The 21,692-nt window shown below is 40.8% G+C and overlaps 1 protein-coding gene across 1 annotated transcript in view; it reads right to left on the reverse strand.

Moving 5' to 3' along the window:
• Window positions 1-1,910: 1,910 nt before the first annotated feature.
• The window catches only part of LOC143037571 (uncharacterized), a 41,733-nt gene continuing 21,951 nt past the window's right edge, over window positions 1,911-21,692 (reverse strand). The window contains exon 2 of the mRNA XM_076206000.1: window positions 1,911-7,650. Coding sequence (XP_076062115.1) covers window positions 4,035-7,646 — 3,612 coding nt within the window. The 5' untranslated portion in view covers window positions 7,647-7,650 and the 3' untranslated portion in view covers window positions 1,911-4,034. The remainder of the gene's footprint in view (window positions 7,651-21,692) is intronic.

Below are 21,692 nucleotides of genomic sequence, written 5' to 3' on the forward strand. Positions count from 1 at the left end.
AGCAGCAGTGTCGGTGTTGCTATCAGATAACGGAAATGGAGTGAGAGGGGCGCTACACGGGAATTAAGGTTCTACTGTTAGAGAGAGAGAGAGAGAGTTTTCCCTCCCCCCCCCAACATCTCTACCTCGTCATTCTCCCTCCGCGCGATTTTGAACATTATGATAGAATTGCTGGTGAAATGTTTAACCCAGTGTGATAAGGCCAGGGGGTGTGACCGAACTGGATGAAGGGAGGAAATGAAGATTGAGGCCAAAAGGAATGTAAAGTCTACACTATCAGTCATGATTGAACAAGCATGTCTGTGGGTATGATTGAGAGTGCGCAAATGGTTGAAGACAGATCATGGTTTGATATTTAACTGTCAATCATGATGCTTGTGCAATCATAATTGACGATATGACAATGATTATTCCTGTGGAAGGTTGTCGTGGGGTAAATTCATGCCTTTTCTTTCGGGGTTATCTAATAGAGGTATTCAAATAGATCAAGGGCTTTAACAAGGGTTGTGCATGCAAGGTCATTATATTATGACAACAGGGCAAGAGTCGTAGCGAACGCTAAAACAATTGGTTTTAAGAGATTAGACAACTTTATGGTTAGGTATGAAAGGAGGTAAGGGTCATAGAACTATCTAGTGTAGATCCTATTTTAATGGTGACATTTCTTGTGTTTTTATGCACACATTTCCAGTTTTGTTTATTTATTAATATATATATTTATTATTGTATATTTTGTGAGCATTTTTGTAATCGCAATGCGATTCGTGCCTGTTTTTTCCCGCCATGCAAGTGGCGTGAGTTAGTCTTGTTTTCGTCTTCGAAGTGTACGCATGTCTGTCAGTGCTTTGATGAAATTACTACAAATGATTATTTTTTTTTATTCAGCCACCCCATACACTATGGTCTCTTGCAGTCATCTCTATTCTTATCCTTCATTAACACCTTTCTTTTCCTCTTTGATTCCATCCTTTCTGTGGCAAAGACAGTCACAATGGCAATATATGCAATCTCCCTATTCATCATGACTGGACGAATCACACACGACAACTGACGATTGCACAATATCATTACTAGTGTGTGGCCAAACCAATGAATGAACTGGTTGTGCTATTACTATGATTGTGCAGTCATGATTGATAGGGTATAGATACCACTTAAAAGGCTAGGAGAGAATGTAAAAAGTTAGGAGAAACGTATGGTGCTAAGAGCTACGAGAGGCTAGGGTGCTGAGAAGCAATGCATACATACATTTTCTCTAATCCTCCTAGTAAGATATTACTAGAGGGGGCTGGACGGCTTAGACTTGATTATAGGGGTGCTAGGGTCGGAAACGGTCGGGAAACGTGGACCTAGGAGGAAACGTGGGAAGAGAGATGAGAAACTGGGAGGTAAAGTGAGGCTAAGAAACAAAGTTAATCTGTAGGAGAGGGAGTGAGATAGGGTAGATGAGACTTCGAGAGGATAGGAAAAGTCAGATGCTCAGTATGTTATGATTTGGAGTTTCCAGCGCTTCTGTCCTGGTGGACAGTCTCGCGTCGCTTAGTAAGAACAATAAAAAAAAAAAATTGAAAGGCTAAGTGTGTGTTAAGCGTGAGAGGTTAGGATATGGAAAAATAAATAATAAAAGAAAAGAAAATTAACTAGAGTATGCACTTTTTCTGACAAGGAAATTTAACGAAAGTTAAATAAGTTATGCACAGGGAACGACCATTTCTGTCGTTCGTTCTTTTACTGACTGATCTCTATCTCCCCTCGTTTTAGAATTTGATTCGCGATTCAGAATTCCTGACGGGACTCGAACTTGGGCCTCAAAACTTGCTCCTTTGAATCATGTTACTAGCTGAACAAAATCATATGGCGCCACTACCCAGAACAAGATGTATCACACAGAAAGGGATATGAAAAATGAAGATGTTTACAAAATTTTATTAATACAAAAAATATATATACAAAAAATTCCCCAAACTGAATGAAGTAAAGGAAAGGGCCCTCTGCTGAAAAGGCAACAACGAGGATATAGGTCACAAAAAATAGTATTAACAAAGGTTTGATTTTATATTCTTTTACATATTCGCTCATATATTTGTTTAGTTACCTATTTCTTTATGCATCTCTATCAGTCTGTTTTTTAATTCATATACATGACTGCAAACGTGGAGTAACTTCTTGAGTTTTACAGTAATATAAACCTGCGAATAGGGTCCTTAGGTACACAAAATCAGTTTAGGGTCAAGCCGTTACAAAATGTCTTGAAGTTGGGTGAGCACAGTTGGGAAGTAGCTCGTGTTGTGTGGTGCAGTCACTGCATCACACCCACGCACTCTCACACTATTATGTCCAAATATCAAGACATACGTGAAAAGATAAACAAAGGGTCTTCCTGCAGCGGAAGAGCAAAGAGAGGCGATATGATGACAATAGATCACATAATGGTTACATTCAAACGCTCTCTAAATGATAAGATATATGAGGAAATATTGAAAAAAGGGACTTCCCTCATTGAACGAGCAAAGAGAGGGAAGATGATAATGACATCTAAATCTGTGAAAGATTTAAAACATGGGGAGAGAGGATTTGCTAGTCATACGGATGGAAGATCAGGAAGAAATTTGTTTGAAGGATGTTAAGAAATATAGTTCCCCACAAAGATGTGTAAACTTATGGTACAAGTTGCATGGGTATATAACCAGGCCAACAACATAAACGAAATCATGGCAAAGTTTGATAAGTGGAGGCATAGAGGCAGGAGCCAATAAGCACAGCTTCAACCTCGTATATCACGACTAAGGCACCAAGGTACGCTGCAACAGGGCCTGAAGGAGAGGAGCAACATCACATGAGAGTCAACGGTGGATCTCCGGATAGTACCGGTACCAACTAGATTGCCATACAACACTAAAACAATCTGACACTTCCTTCCTAGTTGCCAAGTCCAAAAGTTGCTCACTGGAAGGTTGGAGGATGTGACTTGGAACAGTTGTCACAATGGCAGCTCCAGTTGAAGAACTACAGAAAGTTCTAAAGTGTCTATAGCTGAAGGAGAACACGGTCGTCAGGATGTTTTGAACACAGTTACCAAGAACATAAAGATGTACTTTTGAACATAACAAGACCATGCCAAGAGACTACATTTTGGGTAAACTTCCAAAGATCAGTGTCATTGTTACAAAAAAAAAACAACGTTTGAGGAGAACAACCTTCAATATTTTTGGCATAAACAATTAAAAAATAACACTGACTAGGAATACAAAATCTTACACAGTATGATACATGATAAATGAAAAAAAAAAAAAAACATAATGCTGTGGCTGATAGAAAGCTGAAGACAGCTAAAGGACAATCTTCACTGCCCTTGAGCTAGTAAGGCGAACTCTAGAGTCCAGATTGTACTGGAAGTCTAGTCACTCCTCACGCGAGATGAGTACTCCATATTATGGTGGGTGTGACCTAACAACAAACAATCAACTCAGCTTCCTTCACAGTCAAGATGGTCATTCAGGATGGAGCCCAGCTCTCAACATAAAGAGCCTTTCCCTGATATTGTATTTATACACACACATAATGCAGGGTGTACATGATTATAAAAAATGAAGTGGAAAACAATATTTGTCCAGATTTGTGTTATATCGTGGTACATAGCGAGTCCCTTGTTACAATTATATCCAGAATTCTTGACAAACCTGAACTTATGTAGCCTCACTTGTGCTGCTGCTGATATGGTAAAGGTCTCACTGGATTCCGGCCTGGCACATGTCAGGGTGTAGGTATCAAACGAGTGTGCATAGTGATAGTGTTGACCTTCTTCTCATAACATTTCTTTCGTGTAGTTCAACAGTAGCCACTTTCTTGGGAACATTTTTGAGAAAGTGATGGGACTCATCATTGCGACTGTACATTTTCATGATCCGAAACTTCCAAGATGCATACATTGACAGATGTATGCACATTAGTAATGGTATGCTGAACATTTATTCATAAAAGTTTCTAATTGTTCATTCATTTCTTAATTTTCTAACTCTTGGGTTAATATGAAATTACCCATCAAGATACTCACAGACGTCTTTAATCATAATATGCATGCTAAGGTCCATTTCTTTTAGAAGAGATTTAAGATACTTTACAATACCATTCTGGGTTATGCAGTTGTTTGAATTATCATTAATCAGTTTACTAAGAATTATGGCAGTATTCTTTATCACTAAGGTCTTGATCGGAGGTAAAATATCCAAATTAATCTTTGGATCGGAATATGCTAACTGCATGTTCTTGAGAGTGTGAATCGGTTGTCTGAGTCGAGACTTTGTCAAATTTTCCATACGAATTAGCTGACCTTGGAGAACAACATTACTCCTTAAAATGGCCACGATCGTGTCTTTGAGCTGTATAGATGTACCTACCAGCAAGAAGTGGCTAACTTTCCTGGCCTGTTCAAAACCATATTTCTTGGGGACAGTATCTTCGATGAGCGACCAAAGCGAGGGATACCTTCCGTTGCCTGTCGTTCGAAGAATCTGGAAGGCCACTCGAGCCGCATCCCACACCCGTTGACGTCCTTTTTCGACCTTGCTATTATATGGACCTCGGCAGAGTTGCAGAAGGCCATTAATTTCCGCCTGTAGTTCTCGCATGGCAATGTCTTGCCTACTGGTCGCATAGATCTCTTTCTGGATGGACACCATGGTGTTGGTCGTCAGAGGACTCAGGTCCCTGACAACCTTCCAGCACTTCTTCCAGCTCTTATGACTAATTTTCCAGTAGATCCTGTCCAGCTCCTCGCTCTCCTCTGACGACCCGCAGAAGACAGAATTGTTGAAAATGAAGCAGTGTCTGGTACTCAGGCCATAGTGGTTGAGGGCCTCAACCACAGGTGGCTTCTGGTTGTCTGCAAATGTTATTAGGTTGACCATGTGATCCGACACATCCTGGCCAAAGAGTGTTTTCATGTTGTCCATGACCAGCCGCTCGGAGGATGTCAGCCTTACCAGGTGGGCTTGGACAACGAAGGCGATACAGTGGATTTCGAGCCCCTTGTGCTTTGCATTGGTCAGGAACATCTTTAGGGACTCCACGTGGTCGCGCACTTCATTCCCCGAGGAATCGTTCATTCCCGGAGTGTCAATCAGAGTCAGGGCTACATTCTCCTCCTGATCCTTAAACACGAAGGTGTAGCCGGTGATGTTGTCCGTGGAGGCGAAACCAGTTTCTGCAACCTCGTCCGACACGGTCAACTTTTTCTCTGTGTCGCTCTTGCCACCGGAAATGAAATTGGCTACAGCGTTAATGAGGCAGGTCTTCCCGCTGCCCTTGGCGCCCAGTAGAAGAAGAGTCCTGCTTTTGGTGGCAGACGAAACGGTTCCAAAGATTTTTCTTCGAATACCACACTTGTCTTTTTTGGCGCTGTAACTGGCAGTAGGAGTTGCTGGATGTAGAAACTCAGGTTTGAGACTATCACAAATGGAGGTGTTAGTGCCTAAAATTGAAGTAACGGGTTCAACTCTCGCTGACGAAGTAGTGGTTTCACTGTCCTCGGCCGAATTAGTGGTTCTGGTGGCCTGTGCTGAAGTGTCGACTCTTTCACTCAAAGGCAAAATGGAAGTGTTGTTTTTGGTTTCGGCGCACCGAGCTGAGGTGTTCACTCGGCTGTCCTTGTCTGAATTGGTGATTCTGGTGACCGAGGCTGAGGCGGCCAACCCAAGGGGCTCATCTAGATACGAATCAGTAATGGTTGCACTACTACAGGAAGTAGCGCCTGTGAAGCTCTGGGTCGGATCAGCATGGGAGATGACTCTGCCGGGGTGTTGCGATACATTGGGGTGGGAGAGTGAGGTGCTGGAATTCTGAGTGTTTCTACTGATGGGGAGGGCAGGCCTATTAGTGGAGGATGTGGCTGAGTTGGCATCTGGACTCGATGGGGTCGTCCTGGTGGAAGATAACTCTAAGCTTTTAGGGGGGTGGTCACCATCAATGAGATGTAATGTCTTAAGTAATTCCCTGCATTCTCTGTACGTCACTGATGTATTCTGCATTTTGGCGCTGTTACTGGTAGTAGGAGTTGCTGGATGTAGAAACTCAGGTTTGAGACTATCACAAATGTAGATGTTAGTGCCTAAAACTGAAGTAATGGGTTCGACTCTCGCTGCCGTAGTGGTTTCACTGTCCTCGGCCGAATTAGTGGTTCTGGTGGCCTGTGCTGAAGTGTCGACTCTTTCACTCAAAGGCAAAATGGAAGTTTTGTTTTTGGTTTCGGCGCACCGAGCTGAGGTGTCCACTCGGCTGTCCTTGTCTGAATTGGTGATTCTGGTGACCGAGGCTGAGGCGGCCAACCCAAGGGGCTCATCTAGATACGAATCAGTAATGGTTGCACTACTACAGGAAGTAGCGCCTGTGAAGCTCTGGGTCGGATCAGCATGGGAGATGACTCTGCCGGGGTGTTGCGATACATTGGGGTGGGAGAGTGAGGTGCTGGAATTCTGAGTGTTTCTACTGATGGGGAGGGCAGGCCTATTAGTGGAGGATGTGGCTGAGTCGGCATCTGGACTCGATGGGGTCGTCCTGGTGGAAGATAACTCTAAGCTTTTAGGGGGGTGGTCACCATCAATGAGATGTAATGTCTTAAGTAATTCCCTGCATTCTCTGTACGTCACTGATGTATTCTGCATTTTGTCTATGTTCTTTGTTTTACTAGTGTGAACTTGTGGTAGAATGTCTTCGCAGGTGTGGTGTGTGCTCAGAGGTACAGCCTGTGGGACGTCTGCACTTTTGTGGGTCTCTTTATTGTCACCAGTTATGTTGGTTGTTGCGATTTGGTCACGTGACTGGGAGAGACCTTTAGTCCCCTCTGATCCAGATTCCCCTCGGCTGGTGGTGTCGGTATGTGGGGCACGTGTCTCATGCTCTGAGTTGACCGCAGATCTATTGGTGCGAGAATATGTCAAGGATCCACCTCCTCTTCCCTCTTCGGTGAGTTCAGGATTCAGTTCGAGACTGTTGCGGTCAATGTTCTGTCTCCTGGAACTTTGCTCTTGCGCATTTGTGTCCATGGCACTGCATATCTCTGGGACCGGTGGTGGGAAGATGATGTGGGCTAAAATGGGTACGTGTGCACTATCTGTACTTAATACGTGCTTCAGTATAAGCCTAAAGGCTTCATATGTTGTCTGACGATATGTATTTTCTCCTAAATAAACAATCTTTGCAAATTTACCCAAAGTATTAAAAGTGTCGTAAATATGGAATTTTGTCTTAATCGCTGTATCTACTATTCTTTCTAATTCATCAATGATGTGGGAACCTGTATAGAGCATTGACCGAAACAGAAGATGGGCTGCTGGTCCAACAGACAGTGTCTTGACGTGGGCCTCACGTCTCCTACTTCCGACTTTCACTTCGACTTTGCGGTAAACCAAGAGGAGCAGGAAGTTATCTAGGTTCAAGTTCGGGATCTGATCAATCCAGGGTGCTCTGAGCAGTTGAGGGTTGGTTTTGATCATCTCCTTAATCTCCTTACTTCGGAAGAAGCGGTACTGCCACTTTTCATTGGTCTTCTCCCGAGTCCAAAGACAACGATCCTGAGGTTTCTGGAGACCTTCTGGGCCGCAGATCCATCCAGGCTCCACCTTCTGGTCAGCCACCAGCAACAAATCCATGTCTCTACCAACCAAAAAAATCTGTATTACTGTTTCATCCTTAGCCAATGAGCAAAGGTATCTTGAACATAATCTGCATATTTAAATTCCTTTTAACTTTCCTCGAACATATTCTGTATATTGAAGGTCCTCTTTACACAGACACACAGACACGCGCACACACTTTCGTCGGATGGACGGCGAAGATTGGAGTTCCAAAGAAAAGTCCAATTTCACGTGGATCTCAACGCCAAGGAAGTGTGTTTTATTTACAGGGAAAGGGAAAGCTCATGGTGTAGTGGGAAGGTGAGAAAAAAGGAGAAGGGGAGGGATTACTGAGGGAAATGGAAGGAAATGAGGAAGAGGAGGACTTGGTCCAGGAGGCCAGGTGTCTTGTAAACAAACGGAGGACTGAGGATTTTGGGGAAGAAGGGATTAACAAAAATGTAGAGATTAGAAATATAGATAAGAGCAGCACAATGGAAGGTGAAGATAATAATTTCCAGGGATTTAATGAGAGGGGGGAGGATACCAACCTCCCCCGATTAACAAGACTAGAGGAAAAACTTGACAAAATGACCGAACATTGGGAAAAAAAAGTTCGGTAACGTAGCAAAGATTGCGCAGAGAGAGTTGAAAAATTGGAAGAACTAGAGAAGGTGAACAAAAACTTAACTAATGAAATTGAAGATTTAAAAAGACAGTTAAAAGAAGTAAAAGAGGAGGATAAGGAATTAAAGAGGAATAATAAAGACAATAAAGAGGCCATAGCAAAAGTAGAGGGTTGGATAAAAATCCAGGAAAACAGTAAAGTTGCATTTACTGACATAATTAAACAGCAAATGAAAGAACAAACTGAAGACTCAGTTATTAAAGTGATGAGACAGAAGGAGAATATAGTAAGTTATGTCATGTTCCTGACTAAGAAGGATATAAACGTGAGGAGTGTCACATATGGAAAGAATACAGTAGAGATGATTATGATCGAAGTGTAAGGCAGAGATAAGAAGAACAGAAAGTTTGTGATAAATTATGTTCCACCAAAAACAGCATCCTGTCAACAGAGTAAACAAAAAAGTATGTTAGAAGACACAAAAATAACATTAACTAAGAAAATGTAATATGGAGGAAGAATAGTTCTGATGGGCGACTTTAATTGCAAAGTAGTCTGCTGGGAAGAGATGACAGTAAAGGGTGGAGACAACTCATGGGGAAATGTTCTACTCGAGATGATTATTGACCATACAATGACACAATGGATACAGGAGAACACTAGGTATAGAAATGAAGAACCATCGAGACTAGACCTAATAATCACATCTGAACCTAGAATAGTGGTAAAGATTGAATATAAAACACCAATAAATAAAAGTGACCACATATTGATTGAACTGGAACTAAACGAGGAAAAATACATGAAAAGAAATGAACAATATAGAAAAGGAAGAATGTATGAAAAAACAAACTTTGATCAAATAAGAGAATTCTTTCAAAATGAAAACTGGGAAGGAATATACAAAGAAGAAACAACGGTGGAAGAGAAATGGAATATTTTGACAAAAAATTATAAAAAAGGAGTGGAAAAGTATGTCCCAAGACAAAAACAAGAAAAAGAATATGTAAAGTGCTGGTACAACAAAATTTGTTAAAAGAGTTAAAAGACAAAAAGATCAAACTTGGACCAAATGGAAGAAATACAAAAGACCTGAAAAATGGAAAATATATACTTGTTATAGAAATGAATATGTACAAGCGTGCAGAGAGGAAAAGAGAAAATATGAAAAAGATGTCATAGAAAAATGTAAAGATCAACCAAAACTATTTTACAGATTTGTAAACAACAAACTAAAAAACAAACAAGATTTAGAGAAATTAAGACAAGGAGGAGTTGAATACACAGAGGAAATAGAAATGGCAGAAATTATGAACAAGCATTTTAAATCAGTGTTTACAAGGGAGAACATACAACCTGAAGAGATCGAATGGAAAGAGAAAGTCCCCCCTATGAAAGAAATAGAACAAAGAATGAAATAATGAAACACTTGAGTAACCTTGATGTCAGAAAATCGCATGGACCAGATGAAATAGCAAACTGGATTTTGAAAGAATGCAGGAATGAACTGGCAGGCAAAATACATAGCATAATAACCAGTTCCTTAAAAGAAGGAAAAGTTCCAAAAGATTGAAAAAACAAACAAATATAGTACCTATATATATAGGGGGAAATAAAGAAGACTCTACCAACTAAAGACCAGTCTCTCTAAGAAGTACAATAGCAAAAATTTGTGAAAGAATTTTCAAAAGTAGATGGGTAAAATATTCAGAAAAAACAAAACAAAAAAACATGCTAAATCTAAGGCAATTTGGATTCAGACAAGGACGATCAAGCGTCACCAATTTAATATGTTTCTATTCAAGGCTAATAGAAAGAGATGGATGGGCTGATTGTGCATTTCTAGACCTAAAAAAAGCTTTTGACAAAATACCACATAAGAAGTTGCAGGGCAAACTGCTTAAATGGATAGAAGACTTTTTGCAAGAAAGAAAAATGAGAGTAGTGATAAGAGACAAACACTCTAATTGGGATGAAGCAATAGGTGGTGTTCCACAAGGAACAGTTCTGGCCCCAATAATGTTTGCTATATATATTAATGATATGGATGAAGAAATTGAAAGTTATATGAGCTTCTTTGCAGATGATGCAAAAATATTAAAAAAAAGTGAACACGGAAGAAGATTGTGAGTCTCTACAGAGTCATCTAAATAAAGTATGGGAATGGAGTAGGAAGTGGGAGATGGAGTTCAATACTAAGAATTTGGAAAAAGCAAAAACAGAATAACATGATCATATAAATTGAGAGAAGAAAAAATAAAAAAGTAGAAAATGAGAAGGACCTGGGAGTCATTGTTATGAATAATATGTCACATGAGAAACAAATAAACAAGATTTTTGGAAATTTTTATAATTTAATAAGAACAAAGTGGCATTTACATACCTGGATGACGAAATGGTGAAGAAAATACTAATCACTCTGATAAGACCAAGATTGGAATATGCAGCAATGATGTGGTCAATAAGTACATCAATATGTATAAATAAACTTGAAAGAATACAAAGAGCAATTACAAAATTGGCACCAACACTCTCAAAACTATCATATGAAGAGAGACTAGCAAAACTTGAGCTACAGACATTAGAGCAAAGAAGAGAGGAGATTTGATAACTATTTACAGAATCATGAAAGGAATAGAAATTATTGATAGAGAGGATCTAATAAAATGGGATGATAGAAATACAAGAGGACATGGAAAGAAAATCAAGAAAGACAGCTATAGAAGAGATATGAAAAAGAACAGCTTTCCTCACAGAGTAATAGACATTTGGAACAAGTTAGATGAGAAAGTGGTGTGTGCAAAAACAATACCTGAATTTAAAAATAGTTTAGATAAAAAGAGATATGAAGAACGGGACACCAAGAGCGTAGCTCCCCTTCCCGTAAATTACAACTAGGTAAAATACACACGTCGGTTGAAGTGACGGCGAAGTTCAGACTCCGGAGTTATCCAAGTTTTTCAAGGATCACAACGACAAAGAAGTACCTATGTTGTATTTATAGGGAAGGGAAAGCTCGTGTAGTGGGAAGATGATGAAAAAGGAGTAGGGGGAGGGATTACTGAGGGAAATGGAAGGAAATGAGGAAGGGGAGGACTTGGTCCATGAGACCAGGCAACTTGTGAACAAAGGACGGATAATCATGATGATTTTGGGGAAGAAGGGATTAGCAAAAATGTTAAGATTAGAAAAAAAGATAAGAGCAGCACAATGGAAGGTGAAGATAATAATTTCCAGGGATTAAATGAGGGGGGGGGGGAGGGATACCAACCTCCCCTGATTGGCAAGCCTAGAGGAAAAAATTGAGAAAATGACCAAACATTGGGAGAGTAGGTTTGGTCAAATACAAAAGATTGCGCAGAGAGTAGAAAAATTGGAAGAACTAGAGAAGGTGAACAAAAACCTAACTAAAGAAATAGAAGAATTAAAAATTAAAAAGACAGTTAAAAGAAGTAAAAGATGAGAATGAGGAATTAAAGAGGAATAATAAAGAGAAAGAGTTAATAGCAAAAGAAGTACAGGGTTGGAAAAAAATCTGGGAAAACAGTATAAAGTTGCATTTAATGACTGTCACGTGGGTCACGTGACGAGACTTGGAAGGCTGTCGGCGCGACGCCTCATCATCCACTGTTCACGTGATTTTGGCCGAAACGAAGCAAGGAGTGGTGGTGACCCAGCACACCTGGCCGGCCGAAATCGTGGCGTGAGGTCAGGCTTGGCTCAGTGTTGCCAACTGTCCCTACGAGGTATCTGCTGTGCGCATGCGCACAGCCATACCCACCCACTCTCCCTCACCCTCCCGGATGTATAAGAGGGCACCAGGACGGAAGTGCACACACACCTTACGGCCGCCTGCCGTTGAGGGCGGACCCCCCCCCTCCCCTCCCAGTTCCACGGAGGGAGGGCTCGGGACAGAAGTGCACACACCTTACGGCCGCCTGCCGTTGAGGGCGGACCCCCCCCCCTCCCCTCCCAGTTCCACGGAGGGAGGGCTCGGGACAGAAGTGCACACACCTTACGGCCGCCTGCCGTTGAGGGCGGACCCCCCCCCCCTCCCCTCCCAGTTCCACGGAGGGAGGGCGCCGGGACAAAAGGAGTCCACGAGGGACCAGGAGACACGCTACTACGGCCGTCTGCCGTTGAGGGCGGACCCCCCCTCCCCTCCCAGTTCCACGGAGGGAGGGCCCGGAACAGTAGGAGACCACGAGGAGCAGGACACAAGAAGGAGACCAAGGAGGAGACGTACGCCCGTCCACGTTAGGACATCAATGGGGATTCGTCTGGAAGTAGACTACGCAGAGCCGAGGAGTGGTTTAGTATACAATTGTTCTTATTTATATATATATATCACACAGGTGATATATATTTTATGTGTTTCAGTTGGTTTAGTGGTCACATTAGCCACAGCTTCTCGATCTTCCATCGGAGTTTTCCCTCAAGGAAAAAGAAAGATCCTGAGGTTTTTCGCTCATCCGGAAGATCGAGGTAGCAAGGCTAATAGGCACATTTACAACTCGCGACCCGCGTCGCGAGTTGTCCCCATCATCGGAGAACTGTCACGTGGGTCACGTGACGAGACTTGGAAGGCTGTCGGCGCGACGCCTCATCATCCACTGTTCACGTGATTTTGGCCGAAACGAAGCAAGGAGTGGTGGTGACCCAGCACACCTGGCCGGCCGAAATCGTGGCGTGAGGTCAGGCTTGGCTCAGTGTTGCCAACTGTCCCTACGAGGTATCTGCTGTGCGCATGCGCACAGCCATACCCACCCACTCTCCCTCTCCCTCCCGGATGTATAAGAGGGCACCAGGACGGAAGTGCAGACACACCTTACGGCCGCCTGCCGTTGAGGGCGGACCCCCCCCCCTCCCCTCCCAGTTCCACGGAGGGAGGGCTCGGGACAGAAGTGCACACACCTTACGGCCGCCTGCCGTTGAGGGCGGACCCCCCCCCCTCCCCTCCCAGTTCCACGGAGGGAGGGCTCGGGACAGAAGTGCACACACCTTACGGCCGCCTGCCGTTGAGGGCGGACCCCCCCCCCCTCCCCTCCCAGTTCCACGGAGGGAGGGCGCCGGGACAAAAGGAGTCCACGAGGGACCAGGAGACACGCTACTACGGCCGTCTGCCGTTGAGGGCGGACCCCCCCCTCCCCTCCCAGTTCCACGGAGGGAGGGCCCGGAACAGTAGGAGACCACGAGGAGCAGGACACAAGAAGGAGACCAAGGAGGAGACGTACGCCCGTCCACGTTAGGACATCAATGGGGATTCGTCTGGAAGTAGACTACGCAGAGCCGAGGAGTGGTTTAGTATACAATTGTTCTTATATATATATATATATCACACAGGTGATATATATTTTATGTGTTTCAGTTGGTTTAGTTGTGCTCTTGTTATCCAATAAAAACACGTGTTGTGTTACCTTTGTGTTTCTTTTCTCTCACGCCCAATTCTCAATAATACCGAGTATATACGAAAATTGTATCCCCCTGACAACTGACATAATCAAACAACAAATGAAATAACAAACTGAAGACTCAGTTATTAAAGTGATAAGACAGAAGGAGAATATAGTAAGAGACTTAGCAGATAAAAAGAAATGTACAATTATATTAGGAATGGAAGAGGAAAAAGAAAAAGTAAACAGTTTATTAGAATTAGATTAGGAAGATGAACCTGAAATTGGAAAACAAATTGAAGAGATGTATAGGCTCGGGAAATATAGTGCAGATAGGACCGGACCATTTAAGGTTAAATTCAGGTCACAAACGACAGCAGAGAATATCTTAGCAAAACAGGAAAACTAGCAAACAGTGAACAATATAAAAAAGTATGGATAAAAAGAGAAATGAATAAAGAGGAAAGAGAGGAGGAAAAAATGAAAAGACAAGAAGCTAAGGAAAAAACGAGAACAGAACAGAGTCAGAAAAAGAGAAATTCTATTGAAGAGTAGTGAATATGAAAGTGAGGAAATGGGACATGCTAGAGAATAACAAGAGAAACAGAAAATACAATGGAGGTAACAGAAAGTTAAGAGTGTCTTACACAAATATAGATGGATTAATAACAGGATTGAATGATTATCTGAAGGAAAAAGAACTGGACATAATGAGAATTGTAGAGACAAAATTGAAAGGTCCACTACCACCCAACAGTGTCAGACATGTCACATATATTTATTGGATTACAAACAGAGAGACAACGCAAGGGGGTGGAGTTATGTTCCTGACTAAAAAGGATATAAACGTGAGGTGTGTCACATATGGAAAGAATACAGTAGAGATGATTATGATCGAAGTGGAAGACAGAGATAAGAAGAACAGAAAGTTTGTGATAAATTATGTGCCCCCAAAAACAGCCTCATGGGAAGAGAGGGAACATAAAAGTATGTTAGAAGACACAAGGATAACATTAAATAAGATAATGGAAGATGGAGGAAGAATAGTTATGATGGGCAACTTTAATTGCAAAGAAGTCTGCTGGGAAGAGAAGACAGTAAAGGGTGGAGATAACTCATGGGGAAATGTTCTACTCGAGATGATTATTAACCATACAATGACACAATGGATTCAAGAGAACACTAGGTATAGAAATGAAGAACCATTGAGACTAGACCTAATAATCACATCAGAACCTGAAATAGTGGACAAGATTGAATATAAGACACCAATAAGTAAAAGTGACCACATATTGATTGAACTGGAACTAAATGATATTCATGAAAAGAAATGAACAATATAGAAAAGAAGATTAATGTATGATTTTTTATGAAATAAGAGAATTCTTTCAAAAAAAAAAAAAAAAAAAAAAAAAAAAAACTGGGAAAAAATATACAAAGAGGAAACAACAGTGGAAGAGTGGAAAAGTATGTCCCAAAACAAAAGCAAGAAAAAGAATATGTAAAGCGCTGGTACAACAAAAATGGTAGGAAGTTAAAAGACAAAAGAGACAAAGCTTGGACAAAATGGAATAAAGACAAAAGACCTGAAAAATGGAAAATATATACTAGTTATAGAAATGTATATGCACAAGTGCGCAGAGAGGAAAAGAGAAAATATGAAAAAGATGTTATAGAAAAATATAAAGATCAACCAAAACTATTTTACGACAAGGAGGAGTTGAATACACAGAGGAAATATAAATGGCAGAAATTATGAACAAGCATTTTAAATCAGTGTTTACAGGGGAGAACATACTACCTGGAGAAATTGAATGGGAAGAGAAAGTCCCCCAATGAAAGAAATAGAAGTAACAAAGAATGAAATAATGAAACACTTGAGTGACCTTGATGTCAGAAAATCACATGGACTAGATGAAATAGCAAACTGGATTTTGAAAGAATGCAGGAATGAACTGGCAGACAAAATACATAGCATAATAAACACTCCTTGAAAGAAGGAAAAGTTCCAAAAGATTGGAAAAAAAGCAAATATAGTATCTATATATAAAGGGGAAAATAAAGAAGACCCTACAAACTATGGACCAGTCTCTCTAATAGTACAATAGCAAAAATTTGTGAAAGAATTATCAAAAGTAGATGGGTAAAATACTTGGAAAAAAACAACGTGCTAAATCCAAAGCAATTTGGATTCAGATAAGGACGATCATGCGTCACCAATTTGATATGTTTCTATTCAAGGCTAATAGACATAATACAAGAAAGAGATGAATGGGCTGATTGTGCATTTCTAGACCTAAAAAAAGCTTTTGACAAAGTACCACATAAGAAATTGCTTAAGAAATTAGAAACTGAAGGAGAAATACAGGGCAAACTGCTTAAATGGATGGAAGACTTTTTGCAAGAAAGAAAAATGAGAGTAGTGATAAGAGACAAACACTCTAATTGGGATGAAGTAATAAGTGGTGTTCCACAAGGAACTGTTCTAGCCCCAATAATGTTTGCTATATATATTAATGATATGGATAAAGAAATTGAAAGTTATATGAGCTTCTTTGCAGATGATGCAAAACTGTTAAAAAAAGTGAACACTGAAGAAGATTGTGAATCACTACAGAGTGATCTCAATAAAGTATGGGAATGGAGTAAGAAGTGGGAGATGGAGTTCAATACTAAGAAGTGTAGTATAATGGAATTTGGAAAAAGCAAAAAAAGAATAGTAGGATCATATAAATTGGGAGAAGGAATAAAAAAAGTTGAAAATGAGAAGGACCTAGGAGTCACTATTATGAAAAATATGTAACATGTGAAACATATATACAAGTTTTTTTGAGTAACTTATAATTTAATAAGAACAAAGTGGCATTTACATACCTGGATGAAGAAATGGTGAAGAAAATACTAATCACTTTGATAAGACCAAGTTACGATCTGGGGCCGTATACACAAAACTTTTTTGTTAGCCTTAACAATCTCTGCTAGCTAACAGAAAACCACTAAAAGTTATACACCAATGCTAACAACTGTTAGCTAGTAAACAGTTGTTTGTCAAGTACCGCTAAACAGTGCTGAAGTTAGCAGCTTATGAACATGTAAATGGACGTATTATTAAAAATTGCACACATAAAACAGTGTTATTAATGCAGTTGTTCAGAATTTATTAATAGAGTATCATGATAGCACATAGATATCGTATGTATGGATTTTTAGGAGTACTTATTAACCAACGACATATTTTTGGACGAAGGCGCAATGTACAGGCGGCCGTGCCACAGACAAATCTTCCGACAGAAGACTCAACAATTATTTCAGAGGATATAGACATGGCAGAAGAAACACAGAAAAAGAAAAGGAAGCCAAACTGGTCACAAGCGGAAACACTCCTCTTGGTCAACGTGATTATGGAGAAAAAAATAATTATAAATGTGCGATTCAAGCCAAGTTTAAACCACAAGGACAAGAGGGAGGCATGGCAAAGCACGTTGATGCTGTGGTATCGTTTTCCGTTTACATATAAATGTTCATCGACACTTGGAGCCACAATTCTAATGTTTGTGCCATCTATGGTACCCACAACACCGGGAAACCTACAGTCTTCCATGAACTCTGCTTATTTTACTTGCACTTCTTGGCGAGTCAATGGGAATTTTACAAATTGAGTTACAATATCTGGTTCTGATAGTGCATCAATTGTTTGAGTAATGACACGGCTGATTGTTGCTTGCGAGGTCCCAAAGTCGTCACTGCTGCATTTTACCTGTGGCTAAATATCATAGGGTAATTGCCACCTTCGTCTCAGGACTCAGTGGTCGATTCCGTTCTGTTCGGGATTGAAGTTTGTCCCTCACTAAATCAGCCATTGTTATTATACCAGCACGGTTCATTCTGAAGCGTTTGATGAGTTCGTCGTCATTGTACTCGTTAAATATGTCCCGTCGCTGTCGTCTTTGTAGTTGTTGTTGCTCCGCCATCTTCTCTACTAACAGGAATTTGTTAAGAGCTTAATAGTCCTCCACAGCACTTTTACCTTAACAGTACTTTTAAGGCCCTAACAAGTTTTCTGTATCCACTGTTAGTGCTTAACAGCTAAATGTTAGCCTTAACAGGAATTTGTTACCCTTAACAGCTATTTGTTAGTGCTAACAAGTTTTGTGTATACGGCTGGAGCCGTATACACAAAACTTGTTAGCACTAACAAATAGCTGTTAAGGGTAACAAATTCCTGTTAAGGCTAACATTTAGCTGTTAAGCACTAACAGTGATACAGAAAACTTGTTAGGGCCTTAAAAGTACTGTTAAGATAAAAGTGTTGAGGAGGACTATTAAGCTCTTAACAAGTTCCTGTTAGTAGAGAAGATGGCGGAGCAACAACAACTGCGAGTTTATCGACAGCGACGGGACATATTTAATTAACGAGTACAATGATGACGAACTCATCAAACGCTTCAGAATGAACCGTGCTGGTATAATAAAAATGGCTGATTTAGTGAGGGACAAACTTCAATCCCGAACAGAACGGAATCGACCACTGAGTCCTGAGACGAAGGTGGCAATTACCCTATGATATTTAGCCACAGGTAAAATGCAGCAGTGACGAATTTGGGACCTCGCAAGCATCAATCAGCCGTGTCATTACTCAAACAATTGATGCACTATCAGAACCAGATATTGTAACTCAGTTTGTAAAATTCCTATTGACTCGCCAAGAAATGCAAGTAAAACAAGCAGAGTTCATGGAAAACTGTAGGTTTCCCGGTGTTGTGGGTACCATAGATGGCACAAACATTAGAATTGGGGCTCCAAGTGTCGATGAACATTTATATGTAAACAGAAAACAATACCATAGCATCAACGTGCTTTGTCATGCCTCCCTCTTATCCTTGTGGTTTAAACTTGGCTTGAATCGCCCATTTATTATTATTTTTTCTCCATAATCACGTTGATCAAGAGGAGTGTTTCCTCTTGTGACCAGTTTGGCTTCCTTTTCTTTTTCTGTGTTTCTTCTGCCATGTCTATGTCCTCTGAAATTATTGTTGAGTCTTCTGTCGGAAGATTTGTCTGTGGCACGGCCGCCTGTACAATGCGCCTTCGTCCAAAAATATCTGTCGTTGGTTAATAAGTACTTCTAAAAACCCATACATACGATATCTATGTGCTATCATGATACTCTATTAATAAATTGTGAACAACTGCATTAATAACACTGTTTTATGTGTGCAATTTTTGATAATACGTCCATTTACATGTTCATAAGCTGCTAACTTCAGCGCTGTTTAGCGGTACTTGACAAACAAATGTTTGCTAGCTAACAGTTGTTAGTTAAGCATTGGTGTATAACTTTTAGTGGTTTTCTGTTAGCTAGCAGAGATTGTTAAGGCTAACAAAAAAGTTTTGTGTATACGGCCCCTGGTCACCAAGTACAAAAAAATGTATAACTAAACTTGAAAGAATACAAATAGCAATTACAAAATTGGCACCAATGCACTCAAAACTACCATATGAAGAGAGACTAGCAAAACTTAAGCTACAGACATTAGAGCAAAGAAGAGAGAGAGGAGATTTGATAACTATTTACAGAATCATGAAAGGAATAGAAGCTATCGATAGAGAGGATCTAATAAAATGGGATGATAGATATACAAGAGGACACGGAAAGAAAATCAAGAAAGCTATAGAAGATATCTGAAAAAGAACAGCTTTCCGCACAGATTGATAGACATTTGGAACAAGTTAGATGAGAAAGTAGTGTGTGCAAAAACAATACATGAATTCAAAAACAGTTTAGATAAAATGAGATATGAAGACGGGACACCATGAGCATAGCTCCCCTTCCCGTAAAATACAACTAGGTAAATACACATACACATGAATTTGAGGTTAGGTAAGATGAATTGGAGAGTAGGAGATGGACCCAATGAGCGTTGCCTCATTCCTGTATAGTGCTACAATTAGCTAAATACATATACATCACACGCTGGGTTCAGCCCAATGTCTGCAATTTGGAGAATGGTAGGTGGAAGTGTGGGTTTGGGTGAAACATGCACAGAAGATAAAGGGGGAAGGTTCTCTTCCAAGTTTTGTAAAGATAATGAGAAGCAAAAGGATGTAGGGTTGTATGAGATGCAGTTTTCCAAGTGATTAATTACTGAATATAGCAGTCCCCAATTTTTTTTTATGGTCCCTTTTGGTCAGCCTATGCAACACCTTAATTCTCAAAATTAAGGTTTTCGACTTCACATGCGCATTTTGAGAATGACATATCACTGGAAAATGATACACATTAGATTTCATGTGACCATAAAAAAAGAGGGGACATACTTTATGATTCTCAGGTAAATTATGTTTTCCTTTGTGACATAAGGACCACATCGTCACGCCTCTCTCTTCACAATCTTCATGGGCTGCCCAGTTTATGAACAACTGACTCAAAACAATACTATTGACTTTTTTTTTTTTTTACCTAAAGCTTTCTAGTAGGATAAATTTACAAGGTCTTTGGTTGGAAAATCAACAGTATCATTAAAGAGTCAGTTGTTCATAAACTGGACAGATATATGATAAAAGATGAGGTAGAAGCTTCATGTGGGTCATGTGGAGTGTCTGAAGAAGGGAGGTACAGTTACAGTGGATTGCCTAGTGAGGTTGATGTGTGTCTACAGGAGGGGAGAGTGCCGGAGGAATGGAGGAGTGCCTGTGTAGTTCCGCTTTACAAAGGAATACTCGTAGGGGACAAACGTGATTGTTGTAGTTTCAGATGGCTCGGTTTGAGTGTAGTTGGGAAAGCGTATGGTAGAGTTTTAATTGAGAGGATTAGGAGAGGAACAGAGGAAGTAATTAGTGAACAGTGTGTGTTTAGGAAAGGTAGATTATGTGTGGATCAGGATTTTGTGGTAAAGCAGATATGTGAGAAGGCTTTGGTAAAAGGAAAGGATGTTTTTTGGGCTCTTATGGATTTGGGGAAGGCTGACAGGGTAGACAGAAAGGCACTATGGGAGGTATTGCAGATATATGGGATTGGGAGAAAGCTGTTAGGGCAGTCAAAGATTTTTACAAGAGTAGTAGAGCCCGTGTTAGAACTGGAAATTGAGAGAGCAAGTCATTTGAGGTAAAGGAGGGACTGCGTCTGGGATGTGTCATATGACCATGGCTGTACCATGTGTGCATAGATGGGGTGGTATGGCAGGTAAATGTGGTAATGGGCAGGGGACTGGAGATTGTTGAAGATACTGGAGGGGAGTGGGATGTGAGCTAGTTATTGTTTGTGGACAGCATTGTGTGTGTGCTAAGGGTCAGGGGAGGGATTAAGATAATTAGTGATGAAGTTTGGGAAGGTATGCAATAGGATAAAGCTGAAAGTAAATGTGGGTAAAAGTAAGGTGATGAGATGTACAAGGGTAGAGGATGGCAGCGAGTTGGAAGCAAGTCTTAAAGGAAAGAGGCTGGAGGGAGTAGCGAGTTTTATGTATCTGGGGTCGCATGTAGTAGGAAATGGAGGAGTAGGGTGGAGGTAAACTGTAGATTGAGGGAAGCAAATAATTATCTTGGGAGACAGAAGTGTCATTAGAAATAGGCATCTGGGAATGGATGCAAAGAGAAGATTGTATGAAGGGGTGATTGTGCCTACGAAACTGTACGGGGCGGAATCTTGGAATTTAAAAGGCAGAAGTTTAAATGTGTTTGAGATGAAGTGTCTGAGAAGTATGGTAGGGGTTACAAGGTTGAATAGAGTGAGAAATGAGGTGAGGATGAGAGCGAGAGTGGAAAGGGAGCTGGCAGAAAGGGCTGATGAAAAATTATTGGGATGGTTTGGACACATGGAATGAATGAGTGAGGAAAGATTGGCAAAACATGTGTGGAAGGGAGAGGTGGAGTGAACTTGAAGGGATGACCGAGGATGGGATGGATGGATGGATGGGGTGAAAGGGGCTTTGAACAAGAGGAAAATGTTGAACAAGGAAGGGAGAAGGCAGGGAATAAGGGTGAGTGGATGCTGTGTATAGATGATGTTATGACGCAGCTCGAAGGGATTTTTTATATTATCTGTCTGTCATGGAAGGAAGG

The sequence above is a fragment of the Oratosquilla oratoria genome, chromosome 22 (assembly GCF_046742065.1).
Source record: "Oratosquilla oratoria isolate Oo_2021 chromosome 22, ASM4674206v1, whole genome shotgun sequence".
Taxonomy (NCBI): Eukaryota; Metazoa; Arthropoda; class Malacostraca; order Stomatopoda; family Squillidae; genus Oratosquilla; species Oratosquilla oratoria.